The sequence below is a fragment of the Odontesthes bonariensis genome, chromosome 4, assembly GCF_027942865.1.
Source record: "Odontesthes bonariensis isolate fOdoBon6 chromosome 4, fOdoBon6.hap1, whole genome shotgun sequence".
Lineage (NCBI taxonomy): Eukaryota > Metazoa > Chordata > Actinopteri > Atheriniformes > Atherinopsidae > Odontesthes > Odontesthes bonariensis.
The window spans coordinates 27,144,484-27,169,866 of record NC_134509.1 but is presented as its reverse complement, the minus strand read 5'-3'; the positions used below and the strand labels follow the sequence as shown (position 1 = coordinate 27,169,866).

Below are 25,383 nucleotides of genomic sequence, written 5' to 3'. Positions count from 1 at the left end.
TTTCATCCTGCCATGCAGTAAGCTGCCTCCATGCCTCCAGTCATTTATGCACTCTGTTATGGGTAAATGCACACACAGGCAGGGAGGTGTTTTCAGATCAATCTCTCGGTCAATCACACACAGGATCACACACAAACACTCATTATTGGACATGTGCATGTAACTTACACATAATTCATCCGCTCACAACTTATTACCTTCTGGACAACAACACACAAATGAATCTCACGGTGCAGTAACCTCCAGTGAAAACATGCAATAATCAATCCACTGACTTGCTTTGCTGGCAGACTTGATGAAGAATAACTGCAAATTGATATTCATGCATGTGTGCACACTGAAGAATTTATTCGTCTGATGCAAATTTTTCAGCTTAACTCAAAACACAGGTCTCGAACGGGAACATATTTGCATTAACACACAACAACATGTCAGTTAAGTTCAACAATTTTTACGTAAGTATTACAAACATGACAAACGTACCTGTCAGTGAACTGAGGAATGGCAACCTTTTCTAAAAGACATTATATACAGAGTCTTTTTTTTGCTGACAGAATTCATTTTAATTGCTCCATAGCGACATGAGACACGGTCATTTGGCTTTCATACAAAACTTTTTTCCTTCTTTCCAAGGAACCTTCTGACTGTGGAAAGGCGGGATCTGATTGTTAGCCATGAAACAAAGAGTCTTTCCTCTGAATAGTTATTCATGTTTTAATTTCTGAAGCACCTGCACTCCAAGCAAAAACACAGAACAATACACCCCTCCACCCACCCGTTATTGTCTTTAGGATATTCAACATTTTTACCAGTATTTACAATGTACATCGCATACTTGAACACAAAGTAACACTTTATCAAAAATCACAGATGATTTGTTGCTGGTTTAAGTTTATTCCTCATTACACAAAATCATAAAAGGGCTCCATATTGTACAGTTTTGTTTCTCTATCTTAAGATATAAACTCTGACTCAATCTGCAGGAGAAAAACAGAAAATAGATACATTAATAAAAGAAAGTCATGTATTGTTATGAGGGGCTCTTTTTGACACATAATATTAGCCATATGTTATGTTCTTGAATGCCAAGTCGTCTTTATAAATTTCTCCAAGCAAATAGATCTTCTTTTTGTGTCTGTGCATACTGTATGTTACTGTATGTGTGAAGATGTGCAGATGCATGGACGGCGACAACAACAGTTGGATGACGGTGATCTGGAGCAACTTTCACTTGAATGAAACACTCAAAACAAATAATTAAAATCAAACTGATTGAGGGAAAATCAAACATTTTAATGAAAACCCAAGTGCTATGGATATCATGTGTAGTGCTAATTACATATATACAGTAACTTTGAATATTTTCACTTGTATTTCTTTACTTCAAAAGTGAATTGAGTTAAAATATGTTTAAAATGGATAAAAGGATGGAATTTGTATTTAAAAAAGAAAGGAAAGGCAAGAGAATGGATTTAAAACTTAATCCAAAGGATGTAAAATCTATAATATATTATCAATTTGTCCTTTGGCGTTGGCTATTTTATACCACAATAACTTAAACATAATGACACAGTCTCTCTGAAGATGAGAGCACATGACTCCACAGAGAGGCAAACACTGACTCTCAGCAGTGAGTGGCATGATTCATTAGTCTCCAGTGAATCCCTTAGTTCTGCTGTTCTTGTGACCTTGAACAAGACAGAGTGTGACCCATGCTCCAGTCCTGTGCCGTAAAACCACTGTGTGAGTACCACAAATAAGCACCCACTGCTGCAAGCAGACCCACAACAAAAGCATGTCTCAAACTGGTTACAGCGGCACAGGTTTGGTTTTGAAATGGGAATCCTCACACAGACACAGGTACTGTATACTCTCACAAGGAAAACCAATATAGTTACATTTTAATTCATTTTATCATTCCTAATATCTTAAGCCTTGAATGTTTTTTTTTTCTTTTTCTTTTTCAGGGTCCCAAAACCAATAAATATCGATTTGCAGCCGGACAAGTTAAAACAGTGTTTCCTGTGACTTTATTTTTACAGCAATGAACATTGTGATGTTTGTTCATAATGCGAGCTCGGGAAAGGTCGTCATCAGACGCTGGTTTCCTCCCCTTCTTGTAGATATGCGTAGTACTGCACACGCTCCTCCAAACACGCATCCTTCGTCAAAGTGGTGGCATGACTGGTGGAGCCTCGGTGCGGCCTAAGTGATAGCTGCAGGGTTTGTCTGCACCTGGCAGGTCTGCTTTTCCCAGTTCCATTGCTGCAGGAGACGACTAGTTGGCGGTTCTCCTCAGGTGCAGCAGAGCCGGACGGGCCGCTGCGAGCTTTGTTGAGAACAGGCGAGTTACTGCTTTGGTCGCTGGCATTGTTGTCATGGATATCAGGCAGATTGCCTGTGGCAATACTGCCGCTCTTGATGTGCGGCGTGTGGCTGTGGGTGTGGCGGTACTCTTCGTCAATGTCCTTTCCCAGTTTCCACCTCTTCCACTTTTTCAGCATCTCTGACTGCACCTGAGAGAGGATTGGAGAGAAGAAAGAACAGATAGCAGTGATGAAGATTAAATAAGACACAAAGCACTTAATTTGATGGATGATTCTTGCCAAGGGCCGCATTTAAAAGTTTCGATTGGCAGATGGCTACTACTGTGTTCACCCTTTGCCCAAGATTAAAATGGAACTCGGAAGATTGACCTTTTAGATATATATAAAAGAAACAAACAAATGAATGCAAAATTAACTTTGACATTAAGAAATGTATCATCTCTACAAAAGCAAAGGGAAGGAACTACAACAATGGCAAACATCAAATAACTGTGGTGCACAACATAAAAGCAAAATTGCTCACCTCTTTATTGATGAAGCAGTACAGAATAGCAACCAGCAGGCCCTGAAATGAAAAAGTGGGCTTTCATTCAATCATTTTCTTGAATTAAAAGCTAGAAAATAAAAAACACACATTAGTTAAGGCTCTTTTGATCATTTTCAGCAAAAAACCTATCACTCAGCGTATTCTTAGCAGGACACACAGTGTGAGTTTATCATAAAGTCGACTTAAAAAACTTCACAATCACTCAGGGCAACACAGGAGAATCAGCTCCTCAGATGGAGGCTTCCTCAGACATCCCCTAACACTTCCGACTTTCCTTCTCAGGCAATTTCACAACCATTCACATCTCGAATATCAACCAGCCAGGTAGACTCACAGGATATAAAGTAGCAAATGACCAACAGGGTGTGTGGGTGGATCAGGGACACACATGTGACTAAATAACTCTCAAGGTTTGAATATCCAACATATTATAACCTGAATCTCCTCACCTGTCAGTCAGAACTGAAGGAGCTTGTCAGATCTGTAAAATTCTGTTTCCTTCTACATAAGGACTTAGAATTATTAGCTTTTACCCAAAATGTTGGTTTTTCAAGACAAATTGCATTGCATATAAATCTTACCAGCCACATGTCAATGTCCTTATTGTCTGTTTTGATCAGTAAACACTTTACAGCTGGTGTTATCTGGAAATTTGTGGGGCTATAGTATGTGTTTGTCTGGTCTTACTGGTTTCATCAAGTCTTTAGATTTGTACCAAGCTTCATTTCTTCCAAACACAATTCTGAACATCACAGTAAGGTGATATGTTACCTGTTATACTGGTACGTGTTTTTAAGATTGTAAAAGTTTTGGAGTTCTGGGATGCAGACTTGATAATGTATGCTTCAGAAAATAAAGTCTCATATTTAGAAAACCAAGAAAAAGTTGTCATATAGAAATATTTCAGGACAAAAATGTGGAGAAAAAAAGTGTTTCATATGGTGCTGATCTCAGACCTGGAAGGAGTTGAACAGAAGGTCACAAAATAGACGAATGAGGCGAAGCATGGAGCCTTTAGGGACAGACTCATCAATGACAAAGGTGAAGAGGATGGCGTGAATCCCAAGCAAGGGGATGAGAGTCAGGGTGGACTTTGCCAGTCTGGTCAGGAAGAGAAAAATAGAAAACAGTGAAGAGTTTTAAATATTGTAAGAAACCAAAAAGTTCTGCCATTGTTTAAGTTACAATGTCTGAGCAGGATGTCCTCGCCTGCAGAGTTTTTGGTCTAACACTAAAGCTGTATGATCTGTAAGAGCTTCTAAAGAATGTAACAAAAAATAAACAGTACAAACACATAGTGTGAGAATAACAGATTCAGAAATAAAGTGCAGGCTGTCAGTTTCTACGTTTTTAGAGGCTTTATTGATACATTGATAACTGTTTAATATCACCATTTTCACCAGCGTAAACCTAGTGTTAAAGACCTGCCCAGCAAACACTCCCATTCATCTTCATCATTTTATATTTTCCAGAAACATGACGTACTTCTCTCACCTGAATTTGTAGTCAGTGTATCTCATCTGGTGAGCTCTTAGTTTAGACATCAGGATTTTAATTATTCGGATGAAGATGAAGAAGTTAATCTGAAATGAGACAACGGGCAGAGTTACAATGAAAAAAAAAAAAGCTAAATTTGAATAACTGGGTCTGTTATTTTGCAACATCTACTGTAAGTCTCTTTGGTTTATGGGGCTTGACTTGCCACACACACAGTCGTGTTTTTATTGCTTCAGACAACATCTAATTTACCTGTATTCAGAGACCATAATCCACAACCTAACTACCATTGATCTAATCGCAGGCCTTTTACCATCTCTAAATTGAGTCTTTGTGATTAACTGCATTGATTGGCATGGGAACTTAAAGTGTTACAGTGAAAACAGATTTGTGTCCTCACAATACAAGTGATATAAGCACTCAAACACACAGTGCGCTTACACATAGTGTGATCTTACGCAGAACACTCTGTTGTGACAGAGAACATTAATTCGTACAGCACTCAAGTTATTGGAGCGCCAAGTTTGGTAAAGTGTGGATGTTGTTATAAAGGGTGTGTTTGTGTGAATGTGCCCCTTTGAGTGCACAATAACATTGTTTCCTGGTGTGAACGAGCCTGAACAGTATTTGAGCTTCAGGATTGCTGGGATTGTTGTTGTATGACAAAAAACTGCACGCTTGTTACACAACTGTACAGCAACTGTGATTACAGTGGAAAACAATGTTTCTATATTGAGTACAGCGCTACTTGAGCTACACATTCAAGGAGAGCACGTATGTTTTTACATGAGGTCACTAAAGTTGTCCCAATTTATGTGCACTTGTGTTTTTAAGTAGGTCCATCCATAATGATGTTTGTCCCTATGGGAACAAGAGTCAGGAAACACACAAGAGGAATTCCTTAAGTGATTGTGTGTGTGAGTGGCAGGGGAGTGTACATCCATGTTAAAATAAACCCAAGACATTGCATTAACAATAGTTCTGCCACATCACTGAGAATGAATCTTTTTCATTTCTATTATTTCAGGCCAAATTTTGGTTGTGACTATAATGAAGCAGTGTTTTTACTGCAAGCAATTGCATTCTTCCACACTCCCACAATATGCCATGGGGCAAATTCAAGAGGTCATAAGGAGGTTGAAAAGAAACATTTTTCTTTAAGAATTTCTGTATGTGTTGTATATTTGGGCTTCCAGAGGCAGACTGTCAGGGTCGGCATCCAGGGGTGAACTGGCCATGGGAGTACTGGGAGTTTTCCTGGTGGCCAATAGACTGTGTAGTTTTAAAATGGGGAAGAAAAAAATACAGTTTAAAATCGATTGGCATAGTGCTTGCTAAACTGGCTCATAGTGAGTGGTTACTGTCCACTCCAAACAAATTTTATTTATCTGTGCTAGCACAGAGTTTAAAAAAAAAAGAGAGACTTTCAGAAGTGCAAATGAACCCCTTCTGCTGTTGAAAGTCATTGGTGAATGTCAGATGTTTTAATCAATCAAATATCGATTTTGTCATTCTTTGATAAGCCGGAGCCTTTGAGCTGGTCTTGCAACATAAAGTGATAATGTGTAGAAGGTCAACCAGTCAAGCAAAGCAGCTGGCCCATTACGCACAGCATTGCTTTTTAGCAGTGGCTCCTTAGATTTTGTTTATTATTTTCACTTAATCTTGTTGTGTTTTAAAGTAGAATGGCATGGAGGGCAAAGCCTTTTTTCAGTAGAACTTTAAAAACTTGACATGGTGAGAAATAGTAGGCCAGCCTTGTCTCTAGTATTCAAGTCTCAGTCAGGGAAAGTTACTACCATATGGCAGTAATGCAGTGATTGGTGGCTGTGGAAAGTTTCATTAATATTTTAGGGGCCTTAGCATGCCAGGCTCTACGAGGGGTCTTGAATGTTATTGCTTGGTGTGGATCATTGCAAGTGGTGTGTGTTGAGATTAAGTGAGCTGACTGCACACTTTACTGCTTTTGGTGGCATGTGCAGATCTGCAGGTAAGCATGTATTGTATTTTATAAGTAACTCAATTACTCTCAATAAAATGTACTGTCATTGTGAAACTAAGGTGGTAGCATCTAATGACAATAGTAGATAGCCCTAGTGTCATAGTTAGCTTATTCAAGGCTATAATAATAATCGGAGTGTAGAAGGGTTTGTATCTACACTTTTCATCATATTTTTATCCATGTTTCTATAAAGGCAGAGGTTTTCATTGTTTAAAGTTCCTCTTTGTGGTGCTCTTGGGCAACACACTGAAACCCAAATCAGTGTGAATGGTGCATGACAGTCTCATTGTAAAGTGCTTTAGAAATTTATTGAAGGTTAACATCCAAACAGACCTTTATTGGTGCAAGCATGAGTGTGGATCAGCGGCACTGATGGGGCCGAATAAGGAAGTGAAAGTTGAGCCATCTATTCAGAGCAGCAAACTGTTGTGGTGTTCTACAGAGACTTCCTGCATTGTCACATACTATGTCGAGGGCTAAATAAGGAAACAGATTTCAGAATACACTAATTTTCTTTCCTCCACAATGCTGGTCGATATGCCGATTATTACCAGTGGGACGTCTAACTCCTCTTTCAGTCTTGGTACACTCAAATCTGGTGGATTTATCATAAACTAGATACGAACCTAATAGAAGCTTTTCATCAAAAGTTGTCATACACCTACTCCTGTTCATCACTAGTGGCTGAGTGAAAATAATCTTCATCTCTTAGCTTCGTACCTACATCTAGACTTGACCAAAAAGAGTGGCATTCTGTCAAGGTGAGGTACTTTTTACAAATACCCTTCTTGGTTTTTCTCATGCCTAAAATTCTCCCCAAAACACCCAAACTCAAGCTTTACAAAAAGGAAAGAGGTTGAGGCGCTCACCTCCATTAGCTGATTAACTGCTTGCACCAACCAAAGTGGGAGGGGGAGTGTCATTCTATGTAGCACCCAACCTGAGAAATTCCTGCACTGGTTTTCTTTGATACATCATCAAAAGCTGCTCGGACTGCAGGATTTGTATGACATAAAATTTTCGTGCTTTTGAAACTGTCACTTTTTAAAACCCTGTATGTACCTTGAAATCGTAAACTGGCCTATGCCAAATGGAAAAACACACAGGAGAAAGGAAGAGGGGAAATTTGTGAACAGGTCCGGTTTTAATTCAGGATTAGTTCTGTGAAGACCTTTAATTCTCATAGTTTAAAACCATTTCAGGTAGCCTGGGCGAAAGCCGACTGTTGACTCTGTCAAACAGTCTGGGAAAACCCAAGAGGAATCCGTTTCCATGGAGGGCGGGACCTTACCCAGCAACTTAAATTCATTGGAGTAATGGAGTTCCCTTAACCAATCATAATGTTTAGAAATGACGTTGGTTATGCGCCGAGGTTCATGCTTACTCTCGCGAGGCTCTAGCTCACGAATCACGCTTCCCACATCCGCTTTCATTATACCGGTACCCAGTGGCGGCTCCTCCACAGGGGCGATTTGTGCGACGCACTACCAAACACGGAGTTTTTTTTTTTTTTTTTAATCTAGTTGCTAAGGTGGGACTGATCTGCTGTAGGCAAACTGGTTGTATATGTCATTGTCCAATCAGATTAAGGTCGCGCCTGGTGTTGCTACGCCCATTTTGTGCGATTTCTGTCAGGGTCGAATTTGCACCAGGAAGCTCCCATTGACATGAATGGGACCTCGGTTTTTTTCAAAAATCCTGTTCCCAATGCATTTTCTATGAGGGTTTATGTGCTCGCACAAACGACGCACAACGTGCTTTCGTCATATGTCTGTTGCGCGGGACCATGAACTTTCTACTTGTTGTTGTAACATTGTGGTTTTCAATAAAGAAAAAAAAAAAAAAAAACATTCTATGAAGAACATGGCGAGTGTCGAGTGCAACAATACGGTAGTATTTCTGACAGAAGTACCCTTTAGTCGTCGTACTAATGCGGAGAAGGAAGTTTGGAAGAATTTTGCAGGATTTTCGGGCTCACCTTGCGAGGCAAAGATGAAACCCAGGGCTCCACCAACCCTGCTATTTTTCCAGGTAGTATAACTTACCCTTTTGTGCTCAATCATTGACTTGTAATGATTTAAATCTTTTATATAATGTTGACAATGATAGCAGAATGTATAATGACACATTCATTGTTAACGGTGCAGTATTATATTTAAAAAAGAGAGAAATCTCACATAAGTAAGCTGCACTTAACCATGTTTGACAACTGGTTATGCTTTTCTAAGTCATATTTTCCAAAACTTCAATAAACACTTGACTTGGATTTATATGCTGTCATTTTAATTACATTCTTTAGAATGAAAATTGAATGAATCTTATCATTAAGAGCTTATGTGTTTACTTATTTCATAGAATCCTGGAACAATATGAGGAAAATAAATAAATAATGGTTAAGGTGTAATATTAACTGATTGGCAAATTATGCAAAAAATAACAAAAAATTATTTAAAATTATTACAATAAATTATGCTACCTAGACAAATATACCTCAGTCCTATGGACTTTTATGGTACTTATGGACATAACGGGGGGAAATTGCAGTCACTTTGGTTATTTGGAAGATCAAATAACCCCTCGACTCTGCGTTGTGTTTATTTAAGGAAGACAAGGAGTTTCTGGACGATTGGACATTTTATTTCCTGTGTGGGAACATAACAGGTTTGCATCAGTGCAATCGGTTCAGCTTCGCACGGCACACTCTGATGCAGCTTCCACAGACTGGAAATTGCACTACCTAAAAAAAATGTCAGGAGCCGCCACTGCCGGTACCATTTGATAAATCAAACTTTTCCCAAAGCCAGTTGGAAGGAGAGCTACGACATCCTTGCCACTAACAAAATTGACGAGGCATTCCTCTTGCTCTCGTTTTAATTGTGTAATGATCTCCAGAGTTGAGACAACTTCATGGATAGCTTCTAGCGTTCTTCCGTCGCCATGTTTATTTCCGCTGCGGTTGAACTACAATTATATGGACTACAATGGACTCCGCGCGTGAGTTCTGCGTCACCACTCGCAACTGTTTGCTGATTGGCAAAACACTGAGCGAACCGAGGTAGGGGGATTTGGCCAGACTATGTGCGGAGCCAAAATCTTTGGGCGGAAGTACGTAGGATGGCGTCGCCAGGCTACATTTCAGGTACCTGCATCCCTATTTATAGCAAATTCTGCAAGCACGTTTGTAAGTGTTGAACTTGAACTTCCTTTTAATTATTTATATGTAAACTGAAAGAGGAGATTAAACTAAGAGACAGACAGAGACATAAGCACACAGTCTTACCAGATATGCAAACAGTATAGGAGAACGGATGATCCACCAATATCCCATGTTAATGTTTCTCTCCCAGCACCTAGACAAACACACACAAATGCAACACATTCATGTCATTGTGATTTTTTCAAAATAGTCTAAATATAGTCATTCTCTACAATAAGAGTACCTTGAGAGATATCAAAAAGAAAAATGACACTGCGACATTTAAAGCGTCTTTTCATGTGATGTGAACTTACTCTTCATTCTCGTACAGATATTTCACTGTGATCCACGGCAACACAAATATCAGTGGTGCACCTGAGAATAACAAAGACGTCATGGATTATCAATGTGCTCCTGGTAGATATTTTGCTCCCTGCGTTGATACACATTACTTATTTCATTACATCATTACATCATTACATTTGAAACAACATAAAAAAAAAACACAAATGTATCATCATGACACGATTAAAATCTCAAGGCAAATATTTCTGCTCTCATCTTTTCCACTGATTAACCAAAACGTCCTTCATTTAGAAAATGTGGGGGCATCTCTGTCTTTGTCTGCACTTGAATAAAGATGAACCTGTTCTCTTCTGTGAACATAACGAGTCCCATGATGGGACTCCCATCATGCTATGGTACAAAGACTCGCTACCATCAGTTGGACAGTTAATTTAATAATGTATCAATCATTAGCTGTTTTTTCCACTCATTGTCATGATAATTATGCAGTTAAGTTGTTATCTCAGAATAGCAGAGTAAGAGGTTGATTTGAAAATCATGTCTGAATTAGTTTCCCAATGAAAAAAATATTTGGACATTCAGACATCAAATGCTAAACAATAAACCACAGCTATTGTGAGTTATCTATCTCCTGAGAATAAACCTAACCATAAAGAATTAAAAAATAGCTGCAGGATTAATTTTTTTCTTTTATTCAGAGTAATGTCTCACACAACTGTCGCAGGAAGGGAACATATTGAGAAAAACATTTTTTTTCTGTCACGCTTTTATTGTTATGAATTTAATATCTCAGTGTTCACTCTGTAAGGGAGAATTCTACAAATTTTACACATCAAAGTGTGTTTGCAGGTCTTTGGGAGTTCTTGTGCAGTATACGCAAAAGAAAAATAAAAGAAGAAGAAGAAATTATAAAGCCTTTTGTGTCTCCAGAGGGAGCTATGTGGTAGTGTAGGTTTTGAAAAAGGACCAATTCATGCATCCCATATAAATATCTTGTGTGATGAATTTTAGCTTAAAACAACATGAGAAAGTTTTCACATTTTGTTTAATCTTTTGTGCAGAACTGACATAACTGGCAGCAGAAATCACACTGGGTTCAACAACAATAGAGCCTGCTTCTCCAATGAAATCAGAAAAAAAGAACATTATACAATCCACTATACTGTCCACTTATGGAGTTACCCTATATAATCATGCTTCTGCCACCTCCCTAAATCTCTCGAAGCCATCCCCCACAAAGCTCTGTGATTCATTACTCCAGACAGTTACTCCACTCGCCACTGACAGATACAGTGATGAAGTTGGCTGGACATCACTGGTAACAACAAGGCTTCTGCACACTGGGTGCTGCTCACAACCCACGACCAGGACGCCTCCACCCGGGTGAACACCAAGCTATAGGCCAGCCAAGAGCCCACTGCAGTGGAGCACTGCCGCAGACCCCCCACCTGGCCAAGCCAATGTTCACCATGAGTCTGAGACATCCCAGCCAGAGTCGATCACAGCCCCCAGCACAGACGGCCCCCACCGAGGAAACACTGGGAATATGGAATAAGAACATAAAACTACAAAGGCTAAGAACATCAAATAAATAAAATGAATAAAATAAAATAATAATAGGAAATAGCTAAAAAATTAACTCTGTCATAAAAAGTAAAAATAATAAAATAATAAAAGGGCTAAAAATATAAATTGGCTAAAATAATTAAATGAATGTATAAATAAGACATTAGTTAAAAGCCAAATTAAATAGGTGGGTCTTGAGCCTGTCTTTAAAAATATCAACACTCTCTGCGGCCCTCAGGTCCTCCGGCAGGCTATTCCACAGACGGGGGCCATAGTGCTGAAAAGATGCCTCACCGTAAGTTCGTGATCTAGCTTTACAATAGAGCCTGCTTCTCCAAAGCAGGTCAGAGGAGAGCATATTACTATCTTCATTCAGGGTTCTAATGCCTGCATGGTGTTTTTTTTTCAGGAGTCCCTTCCTAACGATTTATAGTTTAATGGGCTTATTTACCACAAGGATTTTTTTTAACATTATGCATTTAACATTTTTCTTCTAGTACGTTTAGAGTTTATACACCAGCAGAAAAAAATACGTTTTACAGTCCAGCATACTGTCCACACTGGATTATGGAGCTCTACCCTATTTAGTCATGCTGCAGCCACCTCCCTAAATCTTAGGACGCCATCATTAATAAACAACACAAACTAACACCTCAAATTCGCCCAAACTAAAACTAAATACTTATGTGATTAAATTTCATTTAATTTCTTGTTTAATGATTTATTAATAATATTAATAATGCATTTGTTTTAAAAAAAAATGTATGACACCACCATATGATTTACAACATTTCCTGAGCCAGGAGAGGACTGAAGTAAAATGAGACTATCACAATAAAGAGGTATTGACCAGGTGGATCTTAACAGGGTCGTCTCACTACAATTCGAGGCCTGACAGTGAGAAAAGTTTTAAAGCGCCCAGAAAAAGCCTTAGTGGATGGAAAAGGGTGCAAACGGGAGAGAGGGACATTTGTACATGCAGCAGTGAATCTGAGTGCAGAAGCAGTGTTTTTAAACAGGGACTTTTTGAGTGTGAGGGCAAAGTTTTGAGGGGGAGCCATAGTATCAGGAACAAGGTTTACCAAGCACAACTACATGTCATTTGTGTTTTGCCAACAACAGGTGGAGCTAAATTACATGTTCATAGAGCCACACATATCAAAGAAGGCAATGGGTAGAGTTAACACTCAGATTATCTTTATGGAGATCAACTTCTAAATAAGTAGGTTTGATGAATAGACATTAAACAGTACTTGGTGAAAAAGTTTAAGCGTTTTAACTAGAAACTTCTGTGAATGTGTGTGAAACAATTAACTTCTGGGGATAGTTCGTTTATACATTTATTACAACAACAGAAGTACACCTTTGTATACTCTTATAATAACCACATCACAGTTAATTGGTGAAAATCATTTCATAAAAGCAGTTTGGGTTCTTACCCCAGCCGATGGCCAGGTAAATGTAGAAGTACTTCTTCTCACGGAAAACAGTGATGACCAAGAGGCTGTGTAGGTAGATGCCCTCCACCAGCAGCCAATAGTTGTTGGCCATTACACTGTACTGCATCATCACCATGGCACCACGACACCAAGTCACAGCCTGATGCACAATGCAAAAGACACAGGTGGAGCAGACAAAAATCAGCTGAGGTGTTTACAACACTGCTTCGCTGTAAATATTCCCCAGTATCTGCAAGCCACAAGTTGCATTTCCACTGAATTTTTCATTTCTTTAGGCTGAACATGGATTGATGCACAACAAATGTAAAGATTTGCGATGGAAAAAGACACCAAAAGCAACTTGGAGGGAATTGGTGGCTCCATTAATTGATTTTTGTCAAATATCAATCTCATTGTTCTAGACTCACTCAATCAACACATAATCTTTTGCTTGTTAAGTTATAAACCGTGAGAGATGGTTGAATATTTTTAAAACCTACATGGAAATTACTGGTTGTTAGCTGTGAAAGATATGGTGCTGGATCTGTTATAATCAAGATAATGTGTTATTCGTTTGCTCCTATTTTCGATATGACTATTGTACATTTGTAATTTACTGTTAGTAATATTAAGTGTAGATGACCTGACTTACTGTTGAAAACAAAACAAAGGAGATACTTTGCACATCTGTTTCTTGAATTCGTGTAGAAGGATAAATTGATCAAGTATAGCAGAATTTATTCCTGCACACGATCAAACTTTTTTAAAAAAGAGCTATGCTTTGGTTGTGAACTGTCATTAGGACAACCTTTTTGCAAGGTAGGGTAAAACCTGATGAGTTTGTGTACCCCGTTTGACTCTTTCATCATTGCTTTTCATGATCTGGTTGTAGCTTCCATACTTTAAATGTAGCTTGACAGCACTGTACTTTTAGCAGCAAATATTGTAAAAAAAAAAAAAAACATTAGCAATGGTTCCCCAGATGCATATTGCTGTGTTACAAGCAAGCTGCAGATGAACACATTTAAAATGAATGAGTTTGATGTGATACTTATGCTCTCACCGGTACGCTGACCCAGGCTTGTGACCCAGTGTCACTACTGTTCCTCGGGTCCAGTGTGACGGTCAGAAGGGCATCTTTAACCAGAATGGACACAGCTCTCAGGATGAAGGAAGCAAACAGGTTCATGTGGATGTTGTTCCTCATACAGTGCAGCTTCCTAATACAGAGATGTCAGTGAGAGTTATTTTTGTACTTGAATTGTTATCTTCACTATTTATCCTTGTTAGATTAATCTCTACTTCTGTCTCCCCTTCCTTTGTTTATTTCCTGCTTTGTTCTCATCTCGTTTTGGACTGTTACTATTCCTTTTTGGCATTCATTCATTCCTGTCATGTCGTTCTTCTGTCTTAATGTGTTTGTTCATTTGTATTTTCTTTGTGCATTCTTCAATTGATTTATTTGTTCACTCATCCATTCTGCTACCTTTCCCTCTTTTAATCGCTTTATTCTTTTCTAAATCTATCCTCACTTATTTCTCCTTTCTTTCTCCCTCCCTTCCCTCGCTCAATTGCTTGCATGTAATACCTGAAGCTGATGAGAATTCCAAGGGCCAGCAGCAGCGCTCCCAGTGAGAGAGAGTAGCCAACTGTGTACATGATTCGTAACTGACTGAGGATACGACCATACTGCTGCTGCAAACCCAACAAAGAGACGGAAGCAATTACTTCCATGTACTGCATTCAACACACACGAACACACATTTGAGATTAAATTTGGGGCAAATTACGCAAAAAAGACGAAAAAAAAGAGTATTTGAACAGATGGGAATATTTTCACATGCCGTCATATTAGATTGTGTCAAAGTTTCAAGTCATAGTGTCGCATATCCATCTGCCACTGTAAGCAGCTTTGAAAATGGCAAGACTTAAATCACAAGGCCAGCAGGCCCACACACATACATACATAGTTCTATCCACAAACAGGCATACCCAAACATACTGTACTGTTTATAGACACACCTCACCAGGGTCGTCCTCACATTCGCTGGTATTCTTTTGTCCCCATTTACCATCTTCATTGCAGACTCTGTAGACCAGACCCCGCTGAACTATTCACACAGAAATATGCACATTGTGAGATTATTAGGGTGGAATGTATGCTGAACCCCCCACTGTTCAGATGGTGCTAAATACACTGCCCCACAATAATAACAACAACAAAAGCCTCTTTGTAATTTAAATGAACGTTGTGTGGCGTTATGTGATTTCTTATTTTCAACAGAAGCTCAACTAAACTTTGTAGCTTCCACATTTTAAGATAGATGTATGAAAGCAGCCAGCTACGCAACATGTGTAATCTGGCACAAAGTTAGATACACAAACAGGAAACACTCAGAAGTCTCAACATCAGAGTTTTTTTTAAAGACAGGACAAGAGACTTCCTGTTAGGTTACTAATCCAGGAGATAAGAGAAACAAGTTGTCTTCACACCTGTTTACAGCTCCCAAACCAACAGGAACATGATCACAAAGATTCACAAAGCTGCAGTATCTTTTTTCTAACATTCTGCACCTTTTGATAGCACAATTCAAAATGTGAGCTGCTCTAGGAGACACAAGCCACATGAATGTTAGTCACAGTTCTGTGTCTGTAACAAATCTCACTGATGTAGAGAGCACACAGCAGAGAGCAGAGGCGACTCAGTTTCAATACATTTTGAGGAAACCGCCATTCCATACAATGTGTACATTCCTTTTCACTTTTTTTTTCTTTGCATGGTCATCTTTTGGGCCATGCAAAGATATGCATCAGGCAACAACTAAGCACCCAGGAGAAAGTAGAGGTGACGGGAGATCTGAAATATCCTCCTCTCATGTGAAACACCCGAGTTACACTCCTGCAGGAGATCGTTCTTCTCCTCTTCTTTTACTTTGGACATCCTTGTTTCACCCTGTGGTTTGTTCTGTCACTGGTATTTTTTTTTTCATTCCTATTTGTGAAAAGTCTAGTGAAAGATAGACTTTGAAACCACACAGCCAAAAAAACTCCCAATTTTCCCTCTAAAGCTACACCTCTACAACATGTGCACAGGTTGCAGCACAATCAGCTGGAAGAGCAGCAAGTTAGCCTAAGGCTAACACCAGAAACCGTGGTAAATACTGGGACTGACTAACACACAGTGTAGCTACACAGTTGTATTACAATATAAAACAACAAACTTCACACAAAACAAACCAAAATATTACGTGTGCAGCAGTAAATTACCAAGTTCTTAAACTCTGTGATTCCCGCAGTTCTAGCAATTGTGGAAACGCTATCCCTATTCTGACTCTGGTTTGACCTCTTTCTTTACCCAATCATTGTTTTAGTTGTAGCCTTTGCTAATACTTCCTTTTATAGCTTTCTGTAACAGTGTCTGATGTGTAAGGTTAAAATTGCTGCCATTACCGTGCTGTCTGCTAGCTCCTCTTGGACTCTGTCCTGCAGTGATCTGTAGACTTAGGTGACATTCAATTAAAACACAGGCAGAGTGCACGTAGGAGGGAAAGTAAACAGGCAGAGAAGCTGGTAGGCCGTCAAATCATTGCATTTGGCCTGAATGCTGCATGTGCACATGTTCTAGAGGTATGGCTTGGGAGCTCTGACGGCATGGTGTAGGACAGGGATACCCACATCCGGTCCTCAAGGGCTGCTATTCTGCAGGTTTTAGATCTTTCCCTGCTTCAACACACCTGATTCAGATGACATGGATCTCTTCAAAAGATTGTTAAATTCTGCACAAGCCTGTTAATGATGCATTGATCTGAATCAGGTGTGTTGAAGCAGGGAAACATTTAAAACCTGCAGGACAGCGGCCTAAAGTCTGTGTGAGACTGGACAGCAAATAACTAAGATATCTTGTTCGAGTTCATAATCCTTACATAAAATATAGTCATCTAATCCCCTCTTAATACAAAATATTCTACTTATTCTCTAATTCTCCATTCTCTTAATCTCTTCATTCTTCTTAAGCAGACATACTCATACCCCACATACATTGTGCATACATACAGACCTTTGCGGAACCAAGGCAGGAACCAGGGGCAGGAGACATTGACAGTGGTTCCTGGAAGTCCATCAGGCCAACAGGCATACAAATCAAATGTCCGGTTGCACACCAACCCTGTAATAGATAGCAGATGTGTTACATGTTTGCTTGGGATCCGTGTAGATCAGGTTTATGTTATTCCCCTGCATGCATCTCATTCAGACATGGCGGAGAAGGACTCACCTGTGGCAGGGGGCGTGGCGTTGATGTAATCCAGGCACTTGTCCTTGTAGCTGCTCCACTGCTCCTTCACAAGCTCCAGAGAGTTAGCAGAGGAAACCTGCAGCAGGAAGGACTTTAAGAATCTTCATGTGAAACATCAGCGAAGCCACCACTTGCCCATCAGTGACCTCTCAGTCGTAATAAGTGGCACTCAAGACAGAGTCGATTAAAACCAGAATTTATTCTCTGTGTATGTGTTTGTCCGCGTGTGTGTGAAGGAGTGTGAGCTGCGAGTCGTGGTGTACCTTCGTGCAGCTGCAGAACATGAGCAAGGCCAAGAGGAGACACACCTGGGACATCCCACTGATGCTGGGAGGATGGGGGTCGGTGGGGACCAGAACACAGTGGAAGCCCAATACATGAGGCAGTCTCAGCCCTGTTTCACCCTGTGGCCTACACATTAAACATGGAAAGACTTTTTATGTGAGTATGTGTCTGTGTGTGTGTTGCTTGTTTGTTTGAGCTAGAACTGAAAGACAGATTATGTGAAACATGATGGTATTGAGAATCAGTGCAAAATAAAAATAAAATCAGTGTTCAAAAAACACATTTCACAGTTTACAGATGGAAACCATATGCTTCTGAAAAAACAAAGATCCAAAAGAACTCTGTTTATTTGTGAGATAAAAGCTTAAATCATTCCACTTCTTACACTGCATCTGTTTTCATGTTGGCCGCACATAATAAAGCACATGAAAACAGCATTGTAGATATGAGAAAACTGTAGTGCACACACAGAGGCATCTCTATGCAACAGTGTGTGACCAAAACACACAATGCAAAAATTACTGGATCACAACTGCTTTTAGAGGGGTTTACTTCTAAGCAAATTCAATACAGATAGGCCTTCTTTTTTATTGTTTAGGTCCTTTATGTCCTTTATTCAAATGTTGAGGGACAGCAAAGGGCCCCTGCTTCAGCCCCCTGTACATGGGGCACCCGTTCAACCAGTTGAACTACCTAGCACCCTGACAGCCAGGTTTTCTAAACAAAACCTAAAACTCCACTCAGATAACAAATACTATGATGGTAGTTACTGTTGTGCTTGAATGCAATAAAATGAGCGCATTCATGGCATTCATGACATAATATGCCATTCATATTATCATGAATTCTGAAATGAGAAACTCTTTTTTTAACGAATGAAAATGAGTACCACTTTTTCTCACAGCATTGAATAACGTTCATGTCAACAGTGAATGGGTCATGCTGAATTCAAAGACCTTGCAATGATTTGTGCACAGAACACAGACATAAGTGCTGTTAATACAACTAATGCTACAGTATTAGGACAGTTGCAGACATATGTCGCTATAGACATGTTTGGAACTACAGAGCAACACTCCCACGGTGCCTACTACAAAAAGTGGTGCCCTCAAACAAAAGTAGGTCTCAGAAGACGGCTATAAAGAAGTGAGAAGAGTGGTGTCAGTCAGCTGAATCTCAAGGATGGAATAGATGACTTTGCGCGGGCAGCTGCATACTCACAGACTCTGTCCTCATGTGTGTCAGGCATAGCTATTGAGTACGATTTTTTTCAGCTGTCATGCTCCCACACCAGATGGGATCTATCCATCTATCTAATTGTGAGACTGAAGCGTTGACTAATGTGCTCTCATCGGTGTTTCGGAAATGATCCAATTGACTATGCGCTAAAAACTAGCTTTTTTTTCATCATCGTTTTACTTTGAGAATCTTGATGTCAAGAAAGAAAATAAATAAATAGACATGCATGTTTCCGGAAGATGGCTCTTTTTGGCAATCTGACTTTTATTCAAGGTCAGTCAAGTGCTTTCAATTTGGTTCAAATGTCAACGATAACAATGATGTTAGATGCTGTTTCAGTTTGATTTTGCTGTCTGGGATATGGTAAGGAGCAGAATCAAAGAAACAATGGTGCTTTTTACGGACAATTTGATCGGAAACTCAACACAAACAGCTCCAGGATGTCAGTAAAAACCATTAAGCTCAACATACTTCGCCAAACCCTAATGCAGTACACCCCTCATATATTTACAAATGTGTGTTTGTTTGATTCTCCCTTTATGTTAAGAATTACACATTTAACCATATCAACTTCTCAGTTAGTGCCTTTGTGTTTTATGATGGGTTCCTGTAGCATCAGTTGAACATCTCCACCAGCGCAGTTGGAGAACAAAACAAAATCTGAAACGTTTCTGCAAAAAACACCTTGACCATGGAAACATTTTTGGCTAAAACGTTTCAAATTCCATTCTATTCCAGTCCCTTGTGCTTCTGACGCAGTGCAGCTTCAGGCCGTGTGTTTGTTTCTGCTCAGGTTTGCTTCCGTGGTGCTGAATCACGACACCCAGCAGAAATATAAGATGATCAGTAGAGTGCAACAGATTAACACTTTCATTTGAAGGAGAATGCAGTAAAAATAACAAAACAGCAGTTTGCTGCTGTGGTTTGGTCTTGCAACAGACCTGTTATCTTGTGGTGTTACAGTAATAATCTTTCTATTTATGACCACATGCAGTTCTTATTGACTGAGCAGCAAAGCTGACCACACAGATAGGAGACAGACAGATTATAAGATCTTGTGGGGCTATTTGGTACAGAAAATCTGAGGGATTACACAAAAAAATGAAATTGCTATAAACGAAATATTCTGAGCAATTGATCTTGTATCAATAATCAAACTATGAATCCAAGTCATTCTAAAAGCTGTTAACTCAGACAACCTAATAATGCATGGATATCATGTTTTTTCTCACATGTATATCAATCCAATTCATGCTATGATTAAAACTCTTTAAAGAGCAACAAATATATGTGTTAATCCACTGCTGGATTAATTTGTCACATATTTTTATAATTCTAAATTCAGCGTGGGATCTCGTGGGTTTAAGAAGATTTATAAAGATAAGCTTCAAAATAAAACTGTTTGAGACACAAGCTTAACTATTGTTGGTTTTGCTCTTTCCATGGAAATGTTGAAAATGGCAAAAATATCCTTTGTCTTATCCTTTAAGCCATGGCATGTGAAGAAAATAACTACATCTACTGGTCATCATTTTTTCCAGAGAAATACAGTTAAATGCAATAGTTTTTTGCATTTATTTGAGGGGCATAATACAGAGTTTGCTGAAGTGAAAAGAAGTGAATAGACCTCCAACTGAAAGCACACCATTATCAAAAATGAGCTTTTCCTCTCATTCACTCTTGTCTTTTACACAACAATTAAACAAACTGAGGTATTCACAAAAGTGCGAGATCAGAACTTGTATTCAGTATCACATAATGTTTCATGAGTAATTTCTGTCATTGTAACAGGCTGAAAACATAAATCACATGACCGATCAGAAGCACTGGGCACACTCATCCTGGTTTGATTGGTTGCCTGCTTATATGGCAAAAAGACCAGATGTTTCTTTGCTTGCACTGATTAAGCAAAACAGTTAATGATAGAAGCACTTGAGCGTAAAGTGGTCATTGCGGCAGGCAATAGACAAAGAGTCATCACAAGGCCGCATCCTCGCAATAAATCAATATAAATCTATCTAAATGAAAGAGTATAAGTAAAACGAGGTTAGAAGTGGAAGTAAGTGCAGGTTAGGTGCGTTGGGGTGTTGGGGTGTTAAAAAAAATAGTCTTCAGGAGATTCTTGGAGATAGAGAGGGACACCCCTTAACTGGTAGCACTTGGTAGATAATTTCACCAATGTGGGACCACAAATGAGGAAATCCTGGACTGAGACTGCCTTGTACAGACGGAATGCAAAACCTGATGACATTCCTGAAAGGATCAGGCTGGTTGAGAAGGAACATAAGCCTGTATGAGTTTACATGGCTGGGTGCAGACCCCCACAGTCACACTGTAGGTAAACAGTAATGACTTGAATTTGTGTTAAGCAGCCAGGGGTTGCTAGTGGAGTTTAATGAGTAGTGGAGTGACACTCTTTTTTCGGTTGATCAAACATCAGACATGTTCTGGATCTTTTGCAGGGTATTAAATGTGCAAACAGTGAGACCTGCTAGAAGAGCAATGAGGTAATAGAGGCAGAGAATACTGAGCAGAGGACGGCTGCAGAGGACAGTGCACTACTGTCTCAAACTGATAGCCTTATCGACCGTGTGGGCAGGCTTTTCATTACACACACACTCACACACAAATGTGCAAACATTATTCAAACGCATGTCAAAATCCTAAGGAATGAGGCTATCTGGTTTCATTCTTTTAGCCTGTGTACATTTTTGTTTATATCACAGTATCAGAAGACCAGAAATGAAATCCTGAAAACAGCTCTTGGTGTTGGTGGGTATGATATACAGTCATGGCTCAAAGTTTCTTCTTTTTTTTGGTATCTACAAGATTACCTTGATGACGGTGCATTTTAGAGTTTTCCCAGAGGGATTTGTTTGTAGAGTTTTTTTTATATAAGAGCACACAAAATCCTCTGTTTCTCAACAGTGATGCTTCAATAGTGTCTTTAGATTAAGTGCTTTTCAAAGTATTGTCTAAATTATGATTTACCCACAAAAACTATATAATTCATATATTCTTCTGATATGGCACACTATTTTGCAGTGAAGTATATTCTATTTTATCTGATGCACTGTGAGAAACCTTACTGTGAACTCTTCCGCTCAGTCTTCTTCTAAATAGCTGAGTTTAATCTATGTTACATCACAGTTCCATGGAAAAGGCTCAGCATATGTGTCAAATAATCATAAGATGAATAGAGTACTGTGTCATTAAGGAGCGAGACAATGCATGAGATGGAAAGTGAGAAAATATCTACTCAACCACTGATTTGTATGAGCACAATCAGCCTGGATGATTTACATGTGTTTCTTTGGATGAGCCTGAATTATGAGCTATTCATATGAAAACATGATGTAAATAAAGTTCAACTGACAGATGATCACATACATTGTGTGTGCAACTGCGGTCCCTTTAACAGTTGCAATGCCCAAGAGCTTTTTGCTTTAACAACCTGTAAACAATCCTTTGCATGGTGCATTTGCCACGCTTCTTCTCTCACACACTCTTATCTTTCTCTTTAGGGAAGACAGAGGTTTTAACAAATAAGATTATCTAGATGTGGTTTAGGCTACAAGCTGTCAGACTACAACTTGTTGCCTTTTTAGTGTTTTATTTATGCTGTGTACTGTCAAGAGATGACACCCTGTCCTTAACCTGTGCCAACCTTAATGATTTAAGGCTGAGTTATACTTCTTTTAACTCCCCTTGCGCTTGCGTTAATGGCTCGAGACGTTTATACTTCATTTTGCTTTGTCGGCGGTTGCGTGTGCTGTGTGGCGATTCACCGCCAGGACAGTAGGTGGAGTAGCGGGTTTTTTCAATGATAAGCCTACTACGATGAAAGGAAATTCACCGCCAGGACCTCTTCGGCAAGTCTCTCTTCGGCTGTGTTCGAAACCGCCTACTACATACTACATACTTGAAAACGGTATACTCATCTATCTGACAGTATGCAGAGCGTTTACACACAGTGCACTTCACTCCTGCCCGAGCCGAAATCAGCCGGCCTGAAAAGCTGATTTCCCTTAAGCTATAAACTCTGTAAATATATAACTTTAGCAACATTTGACACATTTTCAGGCGAGAAAGTAGTCATTTAGACCCCCAAGGTGTTGAAAATCTGACAAAATACCGGCTATTTACAATTTTGTTCCCACGAATTCGCCGCTAGTAAAGCTAGCCGCAGTGAGCAACGCACTTCCGGTTATGCCGTTTTGACTGCTCTCGTCAACGGAATTTGACCGTTCAAATGGCGATGGGCGACGTCACGTTACGTTGCATCTTGGGTAGTTTGAGTGTGACAAGTAACCTCATGATGAATACTCAACATTTCGGCGAATCTAGTATGCATCTAGTGTACATCAGGGAACTTAAAAAAGTATGACTAGTGGGAATAGTAGGAGAAGTAGGCGGTTTCGAACACAGCCTTCGACTGAATTCATGCTTCTTCTTCTTCTTCTTCTTGTAAATAGCCGGTATTTTGTCAGATTTTCAACACCTAAACGACTACTTTCTCGCCTGAAAATGTTTCAAATGTTGCTAAAGTTATATATTTACAGAGTTTATAGTTTAAGGGAAATCAGCTTTTCAGGCAGACTGATTTCGGCTCGGGCAGGAGTGCGCTGTGTTTAAACGCTCTGCATACTGTCAGATCGATGAGTGCCGTTTTCAAGTAGTAGGCGGTTTCGAACACAGCCAGTGGCTTGCGCTTGCATCTTGCGTGAAGTTTAGAAAATTGAGGTGACACACGCAAGCATGCAAGGGGGGGCTTGCAACCGCGCAAGGGCTTGCGTTGCGTCTTGTGTTACCGACTATAAAGGCTGAGTTATACTTCTTTTAACTGCCCTTGCGCTTGCGTCTTGCTCGTATGTTAATGGCTCGAGACGTTTATACTTCATTTTGCTTTGTCGGCGGTTGTGTGTGCTGCGTGGCGATTCACCGCCAGGACAGTAGGTGGAGTAGCGGGTTTTTTCAATGACAAGCCTACTATGATGAAAGGAAATTCACCGCCAGGACCTCTTCAGCAAGTCTCTCTTCCATAGATTTCTTCGACTGGATTCATGCTTGTTCTTCTTCTTGTAAATAGCCGGTATTTTGTCAGATTTTCGACACCTTGGGGTCTAAACGACTACTTTCTCGCCTGAAAATGTTTCAAATGTTGCAAAAGTTATATATTTAAAGAGTTTAGCCTATAGCTTAAGGGAAATCAGCTTTTCAGGCCGGCTGATTTCGGCTTGGGCAGGTGTGAAGTGCACTGTGTGTAAACGCTCTGCATACTGTCAGATCGATCAAGTAGTAGGCGGTTTCGACCACAGCCAGTGGCTTGCGCTTGCGTCTTGCGTGAAGTTTAGAAAATTGAGGTGACACACGCAAGCACGCAAGGGGGGGCTTGCAACCGCGCAAGGGCTTGCGTTGCGTCTTGCGTTACTATAAACCAGGCTTAAACCAGGCTTTAACAGCAAAACATGACACAATAAATCTTAAAATGTATAGAAGTGTCTTGTGAAATATCCATGATGTGACATGCAACTCATATGTAATGCAAATAGATCAAAGGACATAATCACCAGCAGGGGTTTTGTGCTTTCAGTTAATAGAATGAAAAACACCCAGCTAACAAAAAAGGTCTGCTCAGAACATCAGTCACACATCATTGTGCAGGATTCCCTTTTAGTAAATGGGAACCAAGATCAAGTTCAACCATCCCGAACTAGACTACAGTAAAAAACATAGCCCTCTGAGCTATACATCTACTTCATAAAGACAAGTACGCATGTTCCTTTTATCTTTTTGCAAGCAGATGTAGGGAGAGTCATTTTTCACTTGTATTCTGATACACATCTACCAAAAAACTATTGTTACAGTGAGTGGTTATGTGAAAACACACACACATAATGCATGTCTTTTGAAACCAAGAAAGGTTCTGCATGAATTTAAAATTGTTAGTTGTTAAAATTGGCTTTGTTCTTAGACTTTATGAATGAAATAGTCTCTGTACTTTTCCAAGATGACCTAAAGTGATCCAGGAATGGGGAGACAAAACAATTAGCCTGGGAAAACAGGTGCAGATTCGCACACACACATTGTTTGGCTGATCCAGAGAATATGACGAAGCATGTTGAACCTACTCATGTCCAATCATACTCGGTTGAGTGTGAGTCCAACCTATGTGAAATATTGAGGCTATAAATACAAATGATACCCGGAAATCGAGGCTCAGTCTGACGGATTTTCTGCGGGAGCTCTGTTCCACTGAGCCCAGCGCTGATATGCTTGACGTGTGACTACCAATAAACACTTTATTTAACTTGAGATTCCTCCGGTTTGTTCTTGAGCTTCCAATGAAAGAATCGAACTAACAATTTGGTGCCGTGAGCTGGATGGCAGACTCTGAGAACTGTCCGAGGGAGGACTGCTGGAGGTGATCCAGGTGATCCAGGTGATCGAGGTGACCAAATTGTTTAAATTGTAATTGCTTTCCCAGGCTAATTGTTTTGTCTCCCCATTCCTGGATCACTTTAGGTCATTGTGGAAAAGTACAAAGACTATTTCATTCATAATGTCTAAGAAAAAAGCCAATTTTAACAAGTCCATGAATGAAGAGTTTCTGCTCTGACAGCTCCCGCCTGTTAGATTCAACAGCTTCCATTTAACGAGCTCCTGTTTCTAAATGGCACAGGCT

At 39.7% G+C, this 25,383-nt stretch overlaps 1 protein-coding gene across 2 annotated transcripts in view; it reads right to left on the bottom strand.

The window, feature by feature from the left end:
* Nucleotides 1-337: 337 nt before the first annotated feature.
* gcgrb (glucagon receptor b) overlaps nucleotides 338-25,383 on the bottom strand; it is a 60,223-nt gene continuing 35,177 nt past the window's right edge. For both annotated transcript variants that reach the window (XM_075463765.1, XM_075463766.1), the window contains exons 2-14: nucleotides 17,438-17,585; nucleotides 17,154-17,250; nucleotides 16,938-17,045; nucleotides 14,903-14,991; nucleotides 14,469-14,575; nucleotides 13,944-14,100; nucleotides 12,881-13,040; nucleotides 9,884-9,944; nucleotides 9,654-9,723; nucleotides 4,369-4,457; nucleotides 3,831-3,975; nucleotides 2,851-2,892; nucleotides 338-2,516 (exon numbers count right to left, since the gene is read on the bottom strand). In XM_075463765.1, coding sequence (XP_075319880.1) covers nucleotides 2,094-2,516; nucleotides 2,851-2,892; nucleotides 3,831-3,975; nucleotides 4,369-4,457; nucleotides 9,654-9,723; nucleotides 9,884-9,944; nucleotides 12,881-13,040; nucleotides 13,944-14,100; nucleotides 14,469-14,575; nucleotides 14,903-14,991; nucleotides 16,938-17,045; nucleotides 17,154-17,250; nucleotides 17,438-17,491 — 1,602 coding nt within the window. In that variant the 5' untranslated portion in view covers nucleotides 17,492-17,585 and the 3' untranslated portion in view covers nucleotides 338-2,093. The remainder of the gene's footprint in view (nucleotides 2,517-2,850; nucleotides 2,893-3,830; nucleotides 3,976-4,368; nucleotides 4,458-9,653; nucleotides 9,724-9,883; nucleotides 9,945-12,880; nucleotides 13,041-13,943; nucleotides 14,101-14,468; nucleotides 14,576-14,902; nucleotides 14,992-16,937; nucleotides 17,046-17,153; nucleotides 17,251-17,437; nucleotides 17,586-25,383) is intronic.